Source organism: Lampris incognitus, chromosome 14, assembly GCF_029633865.1.
Source record: "Lampris incognitus isolate fLamInc1 chromosome 14, fLamInc1.hap2, whole genome shotgun sequence".
In the NCBI taxonomy this organism is placed as follows: domain Eukaryota; kingdom Metazoa; phylum Chordata; class Actinopteri; order Lampriformes; family Lampridae; genus Lampris; species Lampris incognitus.
Window position 1 is genome coordinate 17,045,116 of NC_079224.1, and position 17,472 is coordinate 17,062,587.

The 17,472-nt window shown below is 39.2% G+C and overlaps 1 protein-coding gene across 1 annotated transcript in view; it reads right to left on the reverse strand.

Annotated features, from left to right (window-relative positions):
- The window catches only part of pth1r (parathyroid hormone 1 receptor), a 34,360-nt gene extending 20,856 nt beyond the window's left edge, over positions 1-13,504 (reverse strand). Inside the window, exons 1-4 of the mRNA XM_056293434.1 lie at positions 13,485-13,504; positions 13,202-13,232; positions 8,719-8,821; positions 749-859 (exon numbers count right to left, since the gene is read on the reverse strand). Of these exons, the coding sequence (XP_056149409.1) occupies positions 749-859; positions 8,719-8,821; positions 13,202-13,232; positions 13,485-13,504 (265 nt within the window). The remainder of the gene's footprint in view (positions 1-748; positions 860-8,718; positions 8,822-13,201; positions 13,233-13,484) is intronic.
- Positions 13,505-17,472: the final 3,968 nt, after the last annotated feature.

Below are 17,472 nucleotides of genomic sequence, written 5' to 3' on the forward strand. Positions count from 1 at the left end.
CACATACAAATGCACTATATGAACTACAACGCATAGAATAAATCCATTGCGGCAAATGAGATGTTTTCCATGTGTTTTATCACTGCTGGGTTCCAGGCTCCAGCCTAAGTCTACCCTTTAAAAGGCAATTTCCATCCATTCAGTTTTCCATTTTCACTTTCTCTCGCACGTCAAAAAATACACGAACACGTCATCCCACCCATAACACTGACTCACAGGGAAGTATTTTAAAAGCATTCTCCTCAAAATTTATAAAGTAACTGTAATCTGAATACTGGTGTTTTGAAACATGAAGTGGGGCTGAATGTGGATACTTAATTTCTGTATTATGACTACGTAATGCCATTACTTGTATTCTGTTACAACACAACCCTGTTTTTAATACTGTATTTTTATTATTATTTTATATCTATTATATATATATATATATATGTGTGTGTGTGTGTGTGTGTGTGTGTGTGTGTGTATATATATAAGCCCTGTGATGGAATGGCCTGGCGGCCTGTCCAGGGTGTCTCCCTGCCTGGTGCCCAGTGACTGCTGGGATAGGCTCCAGCATCCCCACGACCCTGAGAGCAGGATAAGCGGTTTGGCTGATGGATGGATGGATGGATCTGTTTTTATGTGTTTCACATGAGCTACCCAGTTAGCTTATAAAACAGATGGTGACAAATTCGGTTTTGACTGTTTGTCAAATCTGTCAAAGCAAGATTGGCAAGTGTTGTCTTGATAAAATCAACGGTCTTACCTTTATGGTTGAAATCATAGATATATTCTGGACATTCAGTAGAAACAAGCTTTCCTGGAGCCCCCTCCGGCCAGCAAACAATTCCATCCCACTCCGGTAAGCAGAAGCCATCTATGGAGAGACAGAGGCAGGGGTGACATTTAAAAAAAAAAAGAGAGAGAGAGGCCTGGAGGAGTGTGTTCTGCCTCAGTTTCAGTAATACACGGCTAAAGGCAATAATATGGGCAGTGGTATGCAAGATGTCCAAGGACTGTTATCCTTTAAAAAGTAGGGTGCAGGCATGACTTAAGGTAGCATGCAAGTTAGCACTGAATAGCTGTAGTTAGTAGTAAGGCCGACACGCGGGGGGCACTTGTGGACCCTCCTTTATGAATGAATAAACAAATAAACAATAATAATACAATGAATAATAATAAATAAAAATTAGAAATGAATAAAAATAAACAATACTAATACATAATAATAAATTAGCAAAGAATTTAATAAACAGTTACACGCACAAAAACACACACACACACATACATACATTAGAAAATAAAAAGGAAAACTCCGTCACCCAGAATTGTTTTGATCACTACGCCTGCTGGAGACGTACACACTTGCTCTAGGAGGTTACACAGCTTCACACCCTCCGGGGAAATACAATTAAGGCCGGGTGAAACACCATGGGTACCCCAGCACATGGCCTCCTGCATACCAATAACAGTTTATCCCTTGAATTCAGCGTGTCCCTCGGTGCTTTGTTTATCGGCTACAACGCCCTCTTCACCCTGTAGATTTCCATGACCCCTTAAAGGCGAAATCAGTGTCTCAACAAGTGTGAAATGAGAGCATATGATCGACTCGCAGCACTGCAGCACATACAATCTGGTGTGAGATTATTGTGATTGGTTTTATAATGAATCTTGTTTTCAACAAGCCACACAAGAATCAAACAAACAACACAAAGCACAAGGAAGTGACCTGAGCCACACAGACAAAACAAACACAGTGTGTTATGAACTTGTTCCCTCTCTTCAGCTACTTTGACTTCCGTTATCATATCTTCAGTTATTCATGTAATATTTAGTATTATTTAGTATTCACTATCTTCATTTTTAGATGCAAAACACCTCATGAACTTGGTTTCTAGCTCACTCACTCACAGACCTTTAGACATTTACTTTCCTGTGTACATCTAAAGATATATGTTGTTGTAAGGTGTTAAAATCTTATTTTTAAAAAAAAATAACATTAATTAAAATCCTCATTGGTAAACTCTTCTGGGTAGCTGGTTGGCTAAAAACATGATTCAGAGGAGCTAACGTTAGCTCTGTTGAACCACTGCAAAAGCATCTATTTTACAATGTTAAGCGTCTAATCAGGATACGATGCAAATAATATGCAACATGAGCTACCCAAATGAAAATGTGCAGTAAATGCAAGGCCTAACTCCAGTTACACACTCTCTGTTCACAACAAAGACACACAACAGCTGCGTTTTGACTACGTGTCCTTGCAGGTTTGGAAACTGAGCTTGTCCCCTCACTCAAGGCAAGCGGTTTGGAGGATGAGCGAATATGAAAAAGGAGAGCATAAACCCACATGGTGAGCGGCAATTAAATAGTACAGGGCAGATTATGGACAAAAGTCGGTTTCACATTGGACGTAGAACTGATGCGAGGCAGACAACTTTAAACAGACCACGGAGTGCTGTGTTCTCCTCATACGTTTCTCTTTGTGGTGTGCGTTTCTGTGGGTCGATGTTAAACAAGACTGACGTGTACTGTCAAGGCTTTCCCGGGGCTCTCCCTGGACCGGGTTTAGGTTTGGTCGATTCCAAAGGCGGGCCGGTATTTCCAGAAAATTATACAATAGGACTGTTGATAAGCCCTGTATTGTTCACGGAGAGTTTAAAGGGCAAATTTACAGATTTTCAACCTTATTTCTGTCTCTGGGGCGACAGTGAAACTGAGTTTTTACAGGCCACCAAGTGACGTATCATGACGTCATTTGGCTGCTAGAAAAACGACAGCCTTACAGGATTTCTAACACTCCAAACACGCTGCTCAAAAAAACACTTCCTCATTCTCTCGGCTAAGCTACGTTTTCCATGGTGGAACTGACGGCCCACAACATGAAGGCAGAGGATTTAATGGACGACAACCCAGAAACCTACGTGCAATGCATTCTGGTACATGAAGGCACTGTGGGAAACTATGAGCAGGAGGACATCAGTTTCTCCATCAATTTAGTACAGTGAGGACTTTACTGCTTCAATTGACTACATTACTCCTCATCAGTACTGACTACACAGACACAAGACCATTGGTCCATTTTCCCTTTAACATTATGGTGACTGTCCTCTGCTAAAGAATAGGCCTGACTAGTTAGTGGCCTACTTGATATCTACTCTGGTGGCATGGATGGCTGAGCAGAAGCAGCATTTGCTGACTATGATTTCTATATTTTGGAAAATAATAAAATATGGTATACTTCAAGTAACTATTTTGTGACTTTTACATCATAATTCATATTTAGATAGTTTTGACACCAGATTAATCCTATTAAAACTTGTGAAATATGAGCGTCCGGGTAGTGTAACGGTCTATTCCGTTGCCTACCAACACGGGGATCTCTGGTTCGAATCCCCATGTTACCTCCGGCTTGGTCGGGCGTCCCTACAGACACAATTGACGTGTCTGCGGGTGGGGAGCCGGATGTGGGTAGGTGTCCTGGTCAGTGCACTAGCGCCTCCTCTGGTCGGTTGGGGCGCCTGTTCAGGGGGGAGGGGGAACTGGGAGAACTGGGGGGGAATAGCGTGAACCTCCCATGCGCTAGGTGGTGAAGCTCCTCACTGTCAGGTGAAAAGAGGCGGCTGGCGACTTCACATGTATCAGAGGAGACATGTGGTAGTCTGCAACCCCCCCCCCCCCCCCCGGATCAGCAGAAGGGGTGGAGCAGTGACCAGGACGGCTGTGGAAGAGTGGAGTAATTGTAAAAGAAAAAAAAACGTGTGAAATGTATTACACATTTTTGTCTAGGAAATGTTAATCCAGGCTAGTAAAAAATCTACTTCCTAGCCCAGTTGGCTGGATCCCAGAAAGTCCCCCCCCCATCCTTACTGGTAGACTAACATCAAGTTATTACATTTAAACCAAAGTTAGTACTTTATGTTTCAGAGTACATTCAGATAATGTGTTGGGCTGACCAGTTTAAAGTAACTTTCAATAGAAGGTTTAATATATTACATATTTTGTGCTGACGGTAAAGAATTTAGCACAAAACTGTTCAGGAAATTTTCTAGTAAGTGCTTCAAATCCTTGGGATACTGTGCATATAGATCTTTTTCTAAAGTTTATGAAATGGCTTTCATCTCAAAACATTTCCAAAAGAAACGTACTAAACAAGTTTTCCAAAGATACACAGTGTAAGTCTGATTTTGACCAAAAAAAAGCTACAGGTTAAAATTAATGCTGTTTCGGGGGCAGACTGTCCCTTCATTGTCATCTAACTTGAACTTCAGCTCCTCCGATAGCACAAAGTCCAATTCCACCACAGATTTCTGGCAAAAGCCATTCTTTTGGTTTGGCATTTGCTTTCTATTATTGAAAACATCTGCCCCATTTTGACCACTAATAAGTAGCTAAGGATAAAACTAAACCTAAGATCTCTTTGCTGTAGATCTTTTTTTTCTTCATTCCAGCAATTTAAGTTGCAAAGAAACATCTGAGGCAATGACGACATGGTTTTTTTATTTGCCTTCAAAATGGCCTGTCACTTGGCGTACAAAATTAAAGAGTAGACACAGTGAAGTTGAGTGATTCACAAAAGATCTCTGGCAGAAGAAAAACAGCATCTAGTTCTGAAAATCAAACTGACCACATATCTAGGGAGTAAAAGTAAAATGGCTGCAAGTTTTGCCATAGATTTTATTGCCATAGGACCACCTACTAACAGGCTTAAATTAAACACCGAACACACACATATAATTTCCTGTAAATTCCATGACCATGATTTAAATATAAATGTGAGTATGGAAGACATTGGTATTAGTGACTTAATTGAGGTTTTTAATAGGGTTTTCTTTTCCCTCTGCTCAATTCATTCAGATGTACAGATGTCAAAACACATATCACGCTGAGTCCTGATATACGCAACCTTTCATAATGATCGCTGGTGTTATTCTACACCGAGACCACAAGTTTCAACGCTGTGCTATTTTCACACTGCAAGGTCTGGGGCCTTGAACCCACATCCCTCCACTATCCTCTCCAAGCAAACCTCAGTGTCTCCCTCAATGAAAACCTTGTCTCAGCCATGTAATGGAGAGTCTTGTGTATTTAAAGCACAAATGAGAAATAAAAACAAATAGATGGGACTTCACCGTGAAGGGGTGCAATCCAATCAAACCAGAAGTTCGGCCTTGAATGAGGGTCTGACTTAATCCTCGCACAAAATCCCTAAAATAGCAAGATTAATTCATTACTCTAGGCTAACTTTACATTGTGCAGTGCAACCAGTTTTAAATGGTCATCACTCCACACCTTTAATAATAGTCAAGCTAACCACTGGTTTACAGAGGATGAAAAAAAAACACTTGGGGTGGTCAAGCATTTCATGGGCAAGATAAATATGGACGAAAAGCCAACAGTCTCAAAAATGCACACAAATTGCTATTCTCTGCATTTGAGTCAGCAAACAGACTTGAGGTCTTTCCACAACAGGAGCCCAAAATGAATCAGTTTCCAAATAAAACCAGACTGTTTTGGCCAAAACCATCAAAGCTACAAAAAACGAACTCCATCCAAGTTGTAATGGCCAGTTAAAAGAATTCATTTATATGGGTCATCAGGAGGCTTGTTAAAGTAAAGCTCTGTTGAACTTTATCTCACATCCAAATCTGACATCCTGAGAAATATCATAACATCACAGCAAGCCACTAATACGGTTTTAAATGATTTCCACGTTCCTTCATGCCAAACAGCCAGATGAGACTCTGACATTCAAGATCATTTTTCTCTTTGAATGACTAAATACATAAATTAGAAGCATAAAAAAAAGAAAGTATTCAAGCATATCAAATGAGCCTATATGTGCTTTTTCAGGCATCAAAGCACACCGGGGACTCGTTCTCTCTATTAAGGTAATATGTTTACACTAATTTCTTCAACTGTGCCGTGATCGGAAAGACGTGTGCAACCTTCCAAAAGGGGTCGCAAAACAGCCACCAGATAAAGGCTAAGTTATATCTTCACTCTGCCAGCGTCATCAGGTATGTGGGTCAGCTACAGAGGGCACCTCTGAAGCAAATCTTACCCAAAGTTGACCCTCGAGCGGTGGCTTTATACAGGAACACGTGCCAACATAATTCCCCTATAGCCAGATAACGGTCTCTTGTAAGAATCTCCCCTTTTGCTAAGTGTCACTGTGTGTACATCTTACCAAATGTAGAGAGGGACCGCAACCTTTATTCAACACACCCTGCTACTAAAGGGTAGGTATAGTAGTAGTGTGCTGCATGGAATAAAGGGGAGAATTACGAGACATCCACAAGCATGCTTGCTTTAGACGTTCATCCCGTGTTCACCGTGAAATTTAACCAAAATGCAATAGTAGCAGCATTCAAGTCAAATCATGTAACCCCACAAAATTACTAAACTGAAAAAAAAAATATATATATAGACTCAATCCAGAAAAAAAAGGGTAATTAATTTCTCAAGAAATCTACTGAGGCAGGTGCCCTGGAAAAGTGTAACGTCTGGCTCGCCAGTCACATGCACGACATGTCAGACTGCATTAGGGATGATTGTGGTCAGACGAGGAAACTAAACTCTCATCTGATGTGTGGCTGAGGGCTCTGCACTGTGTTAGCGTCGATGACCATTCTGATCAACACGCTGTGAGAAACAGCAAATGCTCATTTTCTCTTTCCTAGAAACCCCCAAAACCATCTTACACAAAGTGCTTTTTGATGCTTTTTTGACTACGTTTTGCTGCTTTTTTTAAGTTTTCAGTGGTAGAATTTTCACCAGATTTAAAATTGAATTCAACCCATGTGGACACTAATCAAGAACATGAACAATTACGGAATAGCATATGGAACAATGTAACGACTCAAAGCTTTCAAAAAACAAAACAAAACATTTTTTTTCTTTGCTTAAAATATGTGTTTTTAATCATGTATTCTATGTTTTCCCATTATAAGGGAGTCATATTTAGAAGGACTCAGAATCCAAATTAATGAGACCACAACATAGTGAGGTTAAATGAATTGTTTGGATATAGGATCCAAAAATTCCTCTGAACAATCAAATAGGAAAATGACTGTAACCACAATGAGAAAGTTTCTAGGGTCCGCTGGAAAATTATGCTTTTCAGACACCCATAAGTACACAAATGTACGCAGGATCAGCTTCCACTTCCATCATAGCCCCCAGAAAGCCACAAAGAAAACTAAGGAAAATAAAATGGCATTCCTCTGAGTAAGCATTTGAGATTCATCTGGGTTTTTGACAGACTCCAAATAAACTGTTTAACAAACACTATTGTCTTGAGAATGGGTATTTAGTTTGGATAGTGCGGACAGAAAAAAAGTGTTGGTTGAAATAGTGCAAGTCAAAAACCCCACTGGAATGATTCAGTCAGGTTTGATGATGGTTTGCGCCACACAGTTCACTTCCTACCCCTGACTAAAACAGGGTAGCCTGATGTTAATATATTCCCTGCTGGAGAACCGAAGCCAGTTGATTTTATCAATTTGCTATCATGTCCTAAGGTACTTTACAGGATGTGGGTGTGTCTTCTTTCACAGCGATGTGGGTCAATCAATGCAACGTTTCAAACTATTGGAAACCTCATCAGAAGTAATGAAGACTGACCTTCCACTCACATTAGATATTTATCATCATTTTACAGGTTCTGAGTGACAGGTTTCAGTATTTCTCTCAATAAAAGTTGTGTTCAGATGAACTGAGTCAACTTTCTGTGATTTCAATATTTAATTTACTTGTCAGCTGAATGAGTCTGTGATGGTAAGGGAATTACATTCTGATCAATAAGCCACAAAAGCCTAATTTATCCGCCACACTGATTTCATACCATGTTTTGTATGCCAAGTGGCAACCACATTAGGATCAGCGGGGAGGATCATCAGCTGCAACCTCGCCACCTTTTGAGATCCACATGCAAGATAATCATTTGGCACTTCACAACCTGGCCACCCTCTTCCAAGCTCTCATTTGGAAGTAATTCCCAACAATCAGAACCAAAAACAGCAAGGGCACAACAACAGCTTCTTACAATCAACAAATAAACAGCAAAAACCACAACCCCACTGCAACTCAATGGATATCTGCATTCTGCTGCTTGCAGCTACCAGCTGCACCAACTGCCATATAGGGAATTTTTATTTATCCAACTCTGCATTAAACATACAGTCATGTATTTCTATAGCTAATTATGCATAATTGTATATTATACCTTAACAACTTGTGTAGTTTTTTTTTCTTTGCATTGTTCAAAAAACATTTTGAACCCAGTATCATATTACTGAGAGATGTATACTTTTATGTTTTCCCCACTGGGATCTGAAACTTAATTTCATACCTTGATTTTTTTTTCAAAATGTATTTTCTGTAAAATCTAACGTGCTTGTCCTTTATTTTTCCAAACATATTTCACAAATATTATCACATGTTTAATGAGACCTATGGGTAACCCACCAACTTAAATGTGCAAATTTAACTCAATGATAAAAATAATTATATGATTGTAATTTTGATTCTAATTCTTCTTTCAGTTGTACCATGAAATAACAAAATCCCTGTCTGCTTAAAGCAGGCATTGCACAAATGGTCATGAAAAAAAATCAAGTAAAAATATCAAACAAACAGGTAAATAAATAGAGTTTCGTAAAAACATGAACATGCGACAATAGGTTTAAGGACTTGACATTTTCTCACACGGTTGTTTTACTTCACTTAACTCACCAGGAATCTTCTGTTTGGACTTGATGTTCCCCTCACATTTCCGTTTGGCTTTGAACAACAGGCCTATCTGCTCCTCCTTGGTGAGAACATCATCTGCATATACCTGTGTGGAAGGACAGTGGCATGCCGTTAGTGTCAGGGAATATTATAGCTAACATTAAAGGACACTTAAATTAAATATCGCAGTGACACAAACATTGCAAAGCTGAACTCAGAAATAGCATCCAAAAGCATTTTAGGTAAACAACATATGGTCATTTTCAGTTCCTCCAAACAAGCGAATCCTAAGATATAGTGAGAGAAATGTCTTTCATCGTTTGTGACCCCATCTGGCCTTGACCCTAGCTTCTGAGATATTTCTCACAGTACTAAATGAGCATGAAACACATCATTGGTTGATCTCCAGAAATGATTTCTTCAGCACAGCTGCTTCATAACTGCCTTATCCAACCCCTCAACATCCCTGGCCAGTAGTTATTGTTGATAGTATTATTGACATAGATTCTTCTCCATAAGCAGTTACTCTGGGGGGGGGGTTAATATTTTCACAGGTAACTTGAGTGTGCTGATGCTGAACAATGCCACGGTGTGGTCTGGTTTTAAGAAAGATTGCCTTGTATCAAAAAGGGCTCGGGGGTTGGGGTCCTGGTCAAGTGGGTGAACCCATAAATTTTCTCGAAAACAACACCTACTCTGCTGGGACCACAAATGGTTAACCCTGCAAACCATCCTCCCCGGTAAAAATCAGATACAGCACCCATAGTTATGCCTCACTATTAAAAAAAAAAAAAAAGAGAGAGAGAGAGACCATGTAATGTGATGTAGACACTGAAATTGTGCTGAAATTCTTTTTAACAATGCAAAAGGATGGTAAAACAAATTATTAAAGTGGGCTGCCATTTATTTTTATTCCTGCCTTAACTGCCCATGAACCAGGGTTGTAAAAGCCCAAGTGTTTTTTCTTGACTCAACAGTATCTGTTACGCTAGTTTATAGTCCAGCTGGTATTCATGTGATTTTAGCTACTATGTGGCGAGCATCTATTAGGCTCTAATCAGGTATGACACCATGGGAACACTGAAAAAAAAAATATTTTAAACCAAATGCTTTTCTTTCCCCCTTAGTGATTTTATTTGATTTTTTTTTTTATTATTATTATTTTTTTTAAAACTTTTGAACATTGCTTCTGAGAGCACCATAATAGCTCAGGTGTGGTTTTTCCATTCAAGGAAACATTTTCTCTGGGTCAGTTTGGCTGGCTCATTGTTTATCCTGGAATCACTTTAAGTCAGTAACAAATATAGCTGTATTCAAAGTGACATGCGTCCCCCTGGAATTATTGCGACAGAAAATGCAGACGCAAACTGGCTGTGACACATACCCAGTGTTACAACTGGCGTTTTTAGTAACTCAGTGTCATCTTTCAGTTTCTGCAGTGTGATACAGGAAAGACCTTTTAACGGCGTTAAACAACGCGCACTAGCCCAGACAAAATGACCTGTGTTAAGCGATTTGATTCACCACAACTACTGATGACCAATACCAGAAATCCACGACACTCGACATGGTTGTCTGCACCAGAAATGCAGAGAACCTGGTGCATTCGAGACACATTGTGTTAACTTTTAGACGTTAACTTTAGATGTTAACTTCGTAAAGCAACTGACTGACTGGCTAAGGTTACACTTGTCATTTCAGCTTGACTTTTATTACCCAGTAATGTCGGGACGCATTAAGGGACCAGGTTGGAAGTACAGAAATCAGCCTTTACTAGCACAGTGGTCTGATCTTCAGAATCAAAAGCAGTCAGGGCTGCATGGTGAAGGTCTGCAACAATGGGGAGGGTAATGCAACACAGATTCAACTAAGCTGGCCATTTTCAGACGTGTAATTTAGAAGCTAGATGGTCTCAATGTCAGATACTTAGAATATGGTCACGAAAATATCAAATTAAAATAATAAGTGCCTTTTACTCCATTGTGATTGATACCAAATCTCCACATCGGCTCCATCTCCTGAGTTTGTTCTACATTGTTCTTCATTCTTTTGAAATGTCAGCGAAAATTTGATGCTGAGGTTTATTTTTTTCCACGCAGTAGTTGTCGTGCCAGTTGAGACCGAGAATTAATGTCCTTCTTGGCTACGCTAGCATGCATAATCGGGCAAGTGGTTACCGATACCACATTATAAACCATGAATAAGCTTTTATACCGATGACAAAAGAAACCATTTTAACCTTACATTTAATGAGTAATTAGGGCATCACAACTTAAAGTGTGTTGCTTTTTACATTCAGGCTGTTACCTATTATCTGTTACCAAATAAAGCTAGCATTTGCTCCACCAGTGTTGGTGCCTTAATACACCCCATTAAGTTCTGATAAGGCAATGTTGCTTCTTATCCACCTGGAATTAAAGGCACAACCCTGCTAAATTCCTGACTTGTGTCCATACCACGAGTATTTGTGCGACACTGTAGAAAGCATGCTCGCTTATTGTCAGCGTGTAGGCAAAATTCTGTGAATGAACATGTATGTCGCCGTTGACATTATTTGAGGTTTGATGGTAAGACTGCAGCTTTTGCACTGCAGTCATCTACTGCATTTGCTAGAGTGTCTCCTATTAAACAGACATGTGATCATTGCTGAAGAGACATTTCAAATCCCAGTGACTGCTTGACAGTGATTCAAAATACAGCAGCTGTAATCACTCTGAAACTACCTACCTTACCTGACAAGCAGTCATTTGGAAATGAAGATGGGTATAAATCTGCTAAGCCATCAAGGTATAATTTCCTGATCTTAAAATTAGACTGTAAATACCAAGCCCACGAGGGTTTGCTGCATTTGACCATAATACCTCGATCCATCAATATTTTCACTACTTTCAGGCTTGAAATAAGGATGTCCAGTTTGAGAGCTGAATGGAGTTACAGAATGACGTTTATGGCTTTGCATGGTAAACACCCACAGATGGAACAACATTTGACCACAGGCGAATAAGGATAGATACAACCTGTTTACTGTACCAACTATACTAATACAGAATATTCCACTGACAGTTCCCTGGGAATCCAAATCATTTTTATCGAAATCCCTGACCGCCGTCTTTCCATTTTAAGGCTGAGCTACTGGGAAGTCAGAGACAATCAAACAAATGTGCATGGGACAATTCTGTTGTGATGTACAGCGTTATTAACATGATCATCGTTATCACCATCATTATCTAGCTATCATCATCATCATTATCAAAGTCCTGTATAGTTCTCATAAAGATACACAGAGAAAAAGAAGGAAAAAAATACCAAATTAAGCCCCCTAAATTACAGTGTATAATAACTTTCTTAATTGATATATTCAGAAATCCTCATGTTCTGATGTTGCTTGTCACGACACTACCTGTGTTAACCCTTCCACATATGGTTGTTTCTGTACTTCACAGACTATAACATCATAAAAATGAATGACTTTGATGAACTAGCAAGTTGGCTGTATCCATAAAAAGGAACCACAAGGCCCATGATCTGCTTTTAGTGATGATACAACACATTGATGACTGACGTCTATCGGTCTTACCATGGGAATTCATGTTAGTGTTAGCGTGTTAGTTAATGCATTATCATTATTGTGTTAGTTAATGCATTACGACCAAATAGATTGCCCTTTATGCTGCAGTTAGTAGGGGCCTCCATGTAAAACAGATGTAAGAAATACACATTTTGCAACTACAAATTGAGTAAAAAGAGTGGCTCAGTTTTTTTTTGCAAACCAGTTGAAGATATCTCTCCATCTGGGAACTTCAAGATCCCTAAGGTGCAGTGGGATCTTAAAGATATGAAGTATCGTTTACCATTTTAAGAAGTGAATCCTGGGTAATAAGTGTGCCCTCTGATTATTTTTGAAAACTATTCCTTCTCAACTGGCTACCGTCCAAACCACCAAAGTAAACAGGACTCTCACAGGGAGAAACATGGACATTCTTATTTACAGCAATTCATTCAAAATACAGTATTCTTTTTGTCAAATACTTTTTGAGTGTGTGCCAATATGAAAATTAGAAAAATACACACCCTATAAATATGTGTGTTTTCAACACCGGTCCCTGGAATACAAACTCCACTTGAAGAAACCACAAGTTTCTATTTGTCTACAAAAAACTGTTGGTTAATGACTTAAACTGAAGTTCTATATGAGGCTATATGAAGACAAATATTGAGTTAACTGTATTTAGGCTGCTGTGTCAAGACAGTGTTGAACCACTGTGACTACATACTTATAATTTACAGAAAAAGAGAATATTTGGCCTCCGCTATCTAATTTCAGTATTTGGTTACTAGATAAATTCAAGAACTACAAGTAACATTTAGTCGTCAATCAGTGGTTTTAAGAAATTAACATTTAAACATATTTGTTCACTGATTTTTCGGGGGTCTGATTATGCTGCAAGAATAAAAAATACAAACTCGGGGTACTATGGATAGACGCTATGCATACACTGAGTAAAGACGTTGGGTTTCTAGTACATTACCAACAGTCTAGATTATACACAGTGTTTTTTTTTTCTTCAACAAAGTTGTGGTTGACCAAAACTATTTCCTGAAATGGTCAAACGCTGAAGGCTGGGAAAGTAGAGTTTCATTCAAGAACCTCAGAAACAACCCCCGAGGACCTAAAAAAGTTTAAATGAACGGCAAAAAAATTGCCAACAGGTTTAATGGACTGCAAGGATTCAACAGTGGATTACTGGTCAAAACTGAGTCAATGACACAATCTCAGTAGTATTACCATTCCAAGTGACCGGCTTAGAAAGCTGACACACAGCCAAACACTGTAAGATGTCACTGATGTACAAACAGCAAACTACTGAAGATTAAGTGTAGACAATGGAAACCTGCCAAAATGATTATTTACTTTTCTATCTGCACTGGAAAACTAAAAAAGGAAAACGCTCTCTTTTTTTTCAGTCATGGGTCCAAACAAAACATTTGGAGTTGGCTGTGACATTTGTCATGCGTCTACTTCACACGCAGCTCTGGATCATTAAAACTACAAAGCTAGAGGTCTCCATGCATGCTCACTAATCCAGGTAAGAGAATCAAAGAAGGTTGAACCAGTTCATCTGGACACAACGTTTAAAAGTTGTATCCAGATGAACTGATTCAACCGTCTTTGATGCAAAGCTAGAATTTCCCCTTCGTTGACGTTAGGAGGAAATTAACATTTAAATCTGACTTCCATTATAATGCAAGGACGGCGTTCTGCCATAAACTAGTTACTACTAAAGTCATCAACCAGCTTAGCAAACATTCATCTAAAATCTAATATGAGCAGGTTTTGATACCGCTGCAATTAATGTGAATGCAGAGGGAAAATACAAAACAAGTAGCCATACTATAAATAGAGCGGCCCTCACACGGCATTTCTTTATATGCGGGTCAGTGTAAGAATAATCCAGTGTTACATCATAACAAATTAAAAGATAGTAATATGAACCCCAGTGTCATTTTGCATATGCATACACATACACACAGCACATGAAGGCATTAGGCCTGTCCCTTCAGCATCATACAACAGCTTATAGTGGCTGCATCCAATGGAGCAGTGCTGTGCAGGTACGGAATAATTCCAGCTGCACTCAACATGGGAACATTTTAATGGATTGTGTTGCTTTGCTTTGCCTTTTCGGGCAGATTTTTTTTTTTTACCAATTTAAAAAAAAAAGGTCATTTTGGGATACGCAAGTAACAGTATGGTTAATCATTTTTATGTGAGGGAAAAAAAGGGCCGAACTGTGTGTGCTATAGAAACGCAAGCCCTGCATCCTATGTACCCCTATGTTTTGACACGATTTGTCTGTCAACATAAACCCTCTGATCAAAACTCTGGTAATATTTTGATTGGAAACGCATACCTTATTAAATTCCTAGATCACTTTAGAGTCATCCCATAATGCTCCTCTCTGTTAGTTAATCCGTTACTGAGGATGAGATTTTTGGGTAAATGGCCATGTAAAGTGAGACTTTCCTTTCCAGATCACACTTCGTCACATGGATGATAAATAATATACAGATAATATTTACCCTGGTCGCTGTAAAGCGCCTCTATTATAGGAATACAGACGTATGTTTGTTTTATGTACTTGTTTTGGTCATTTGCCATTCTTTACACCATAGGCTAACATTTAACTTCCTTGTTGTTGGCGTATATTCAAGATGTGATCCCAAGGGCTTTTTGACTTTCCTCTACGTTTTTTTCTTTAAAAAAAAAAAAAAATTAGGAGATCTACAAAATTATAACTTTCGCTGAATCTTGTTTTTAATGGCCTGTCCACTATCTGGAAAAAACATGAATATGTTACTTTTGACATATTGCACCGCATGAATGTTTTAGCGGATGAGGTTCCTGGATATTATAAACTCTATGAGTCAGTGCCACTCCTCTTCAACTGTGCAATTTGCATTTGATGATAAAAACCACAAACCACAAGACTGGTTGTCCCTTGGAAATGCTTGCAGACCACATTCTGACTTAAAGCAGCATTCAGTTCCTAATTATACCCTGCTCTGGTCATAAGGCTGAAGAACAGCACTTTTGTCCTTGATGGAAACATTGTGTGCTCTGAGAAGCATCACACAAATAATGGGGCCCGAATAGGTCCGCCTGTGCCGTTCTCTTTAATTGAGAATTGCACACTCATTCCTGTGTTATACGAGTCATTTAATACACAAAGTATAGGCTATTCTCTCACTAAAGCAATCCAAGGATAGCATTTTAATTTTCATCAAAAGCTTAAAAACTACCAACCGTTATATAACCGTCAAAGGCAACACGCATTTCATAATATCTTAATGCATGTAACAAAAAATGGTGATTAATCACACTCACGACAGACTGCTTAAAGGACATCGGGTTACATGTTAATGTATCTGGGAAATATTGGCACAGGTTGATGTCGGGGGGGGGGGCTGATCTTTTGATATGCAGATTATCATGATTATGGATTAAGATATATTTCTAAAAGTGGGTTTTAAATAAAAAAAATAGCTTTCTATTTTGAGATGCAACAGCTGTGCAGTTTTACTCTTGACACTGACATCTTAATGGGACATCCTTGGCTCTCAGTGGCGGCACAGAGACATCAACAACAATCCTCTAACTCCTGGCAGTAAAATGCAAGACTGTGCTGGCTTTCACACTATAATATGTAACCATCCTAATGCCGTTATTACTTTATTCCTCTTCAATTGTCAGATAAATATTCACCACACATTAGAATAGGTTATGACGTTTTGATTACTGCTTGAGTGTGACGCTAATGTGAAATAAAACACAAGATTTGAGACGTTGAAAATTGGTCATTTTGGAAATGAAATATACTTCACATTTATCACAAGGATTTAATGGCCTCGACCAGTTGCAATTCAAATAGACATTCAAATGGACATTTTCCCCCACTTTTTAAACACTGGCTACCAATACTCATTATTAGACTGAAACAGAAGTGACAAGTTAGTGGGCCAAACTAATGAGATATCTGCACATCACCATGACCTCAAAGTGAAAAGACTGAGGTGAGTGATCATAGAAAGCCCCCCCCCCCCCCCTCTGCAATATTTACCAGGACGGACACCTGCGAGTTCTAATGGACTCATCCATTTTTAAAATGGACTTTCAAAGGGAAACATTCTGTCGCAAGAAAGAACGGGGACGTTCTTAAAATGTCTGAAAGCTTTCTAAAGGTAAGGGTTTGCTTCTTTTTCTAACAAAAGGCTTCATGAATGAATGATGACAGAGAACTGACGTGTTGGAAAATCCAGTAAGCGAACGCACAACCTTCTTCACCACTTGCAGCCAACATGATTTCTCTGTATCTGCCTGATCCGTATAAAATGTCCTGATCCTTGTTCCAGTACCTCTTGATTTCATTGCTTGATTTCATTGTCAGCATTATAATTAGCTGGTCGTAAACAGTTGTTTCAATTCAGATTTGTCACACCTACAGTCAGTTTGCTTTGTTGCGAATCGGGGATTAATCTGTCACAATGTTGCACTTGCACCCTGGTTCGGTTTGTTCTCACACAGCAATATTTAAAAACGGACCAAAATGGTTAAATAAATGCCATGCACAAGTAAACTGTTCCCTCATTGGTCAGAACTTCCGTGTGGGAATTTCATCACTACCTTCCGAAAAGAAAAACACAGTGTACAACTCATCGAAAAGGGAGCAAATTCATCTCGGCCTGCTTGTTTTATCCTGCATTTGAGTGCAAAGGAACCGATCTTTTGGGGGCAAACGCTCCTGCTTTCGAAACAACTGCCCCAAACGAGCCAGACGTGAAAGTACGCTTACATTAAGCATGGCTGAAAAATGTTATCAGGTCTGTCAGTCAAACTAAGAAAAGTTATTCACAAACAGTACGTCTTGCAACCAGTAAGACCGCTTTTTTAACAGTGTAAAAGCAAAGTGTCATGACAGAGCAACACATTCACAAGTCTAAATCAATGTGACACACTTGTGTGTCAACTACCGTCAAGCCATTAATTGCTCCAAAAGGCCCTTGGCAGTCTTGGCATGCGTATCATGCTTCTTGCTTGCCATACTGGAGAGAAAGCCAGCATCCTAGCATCTAGTTTCAGAAGCTTTTCTTTATCTGCTAATTCGGTTCTCACCATGTAGTATGACTAAATCTAACTGCGGCCAGGACTCCAGAAGAATAATTTCAAAGATTCTTGATGTTATGTGAGCACTTTTTGAG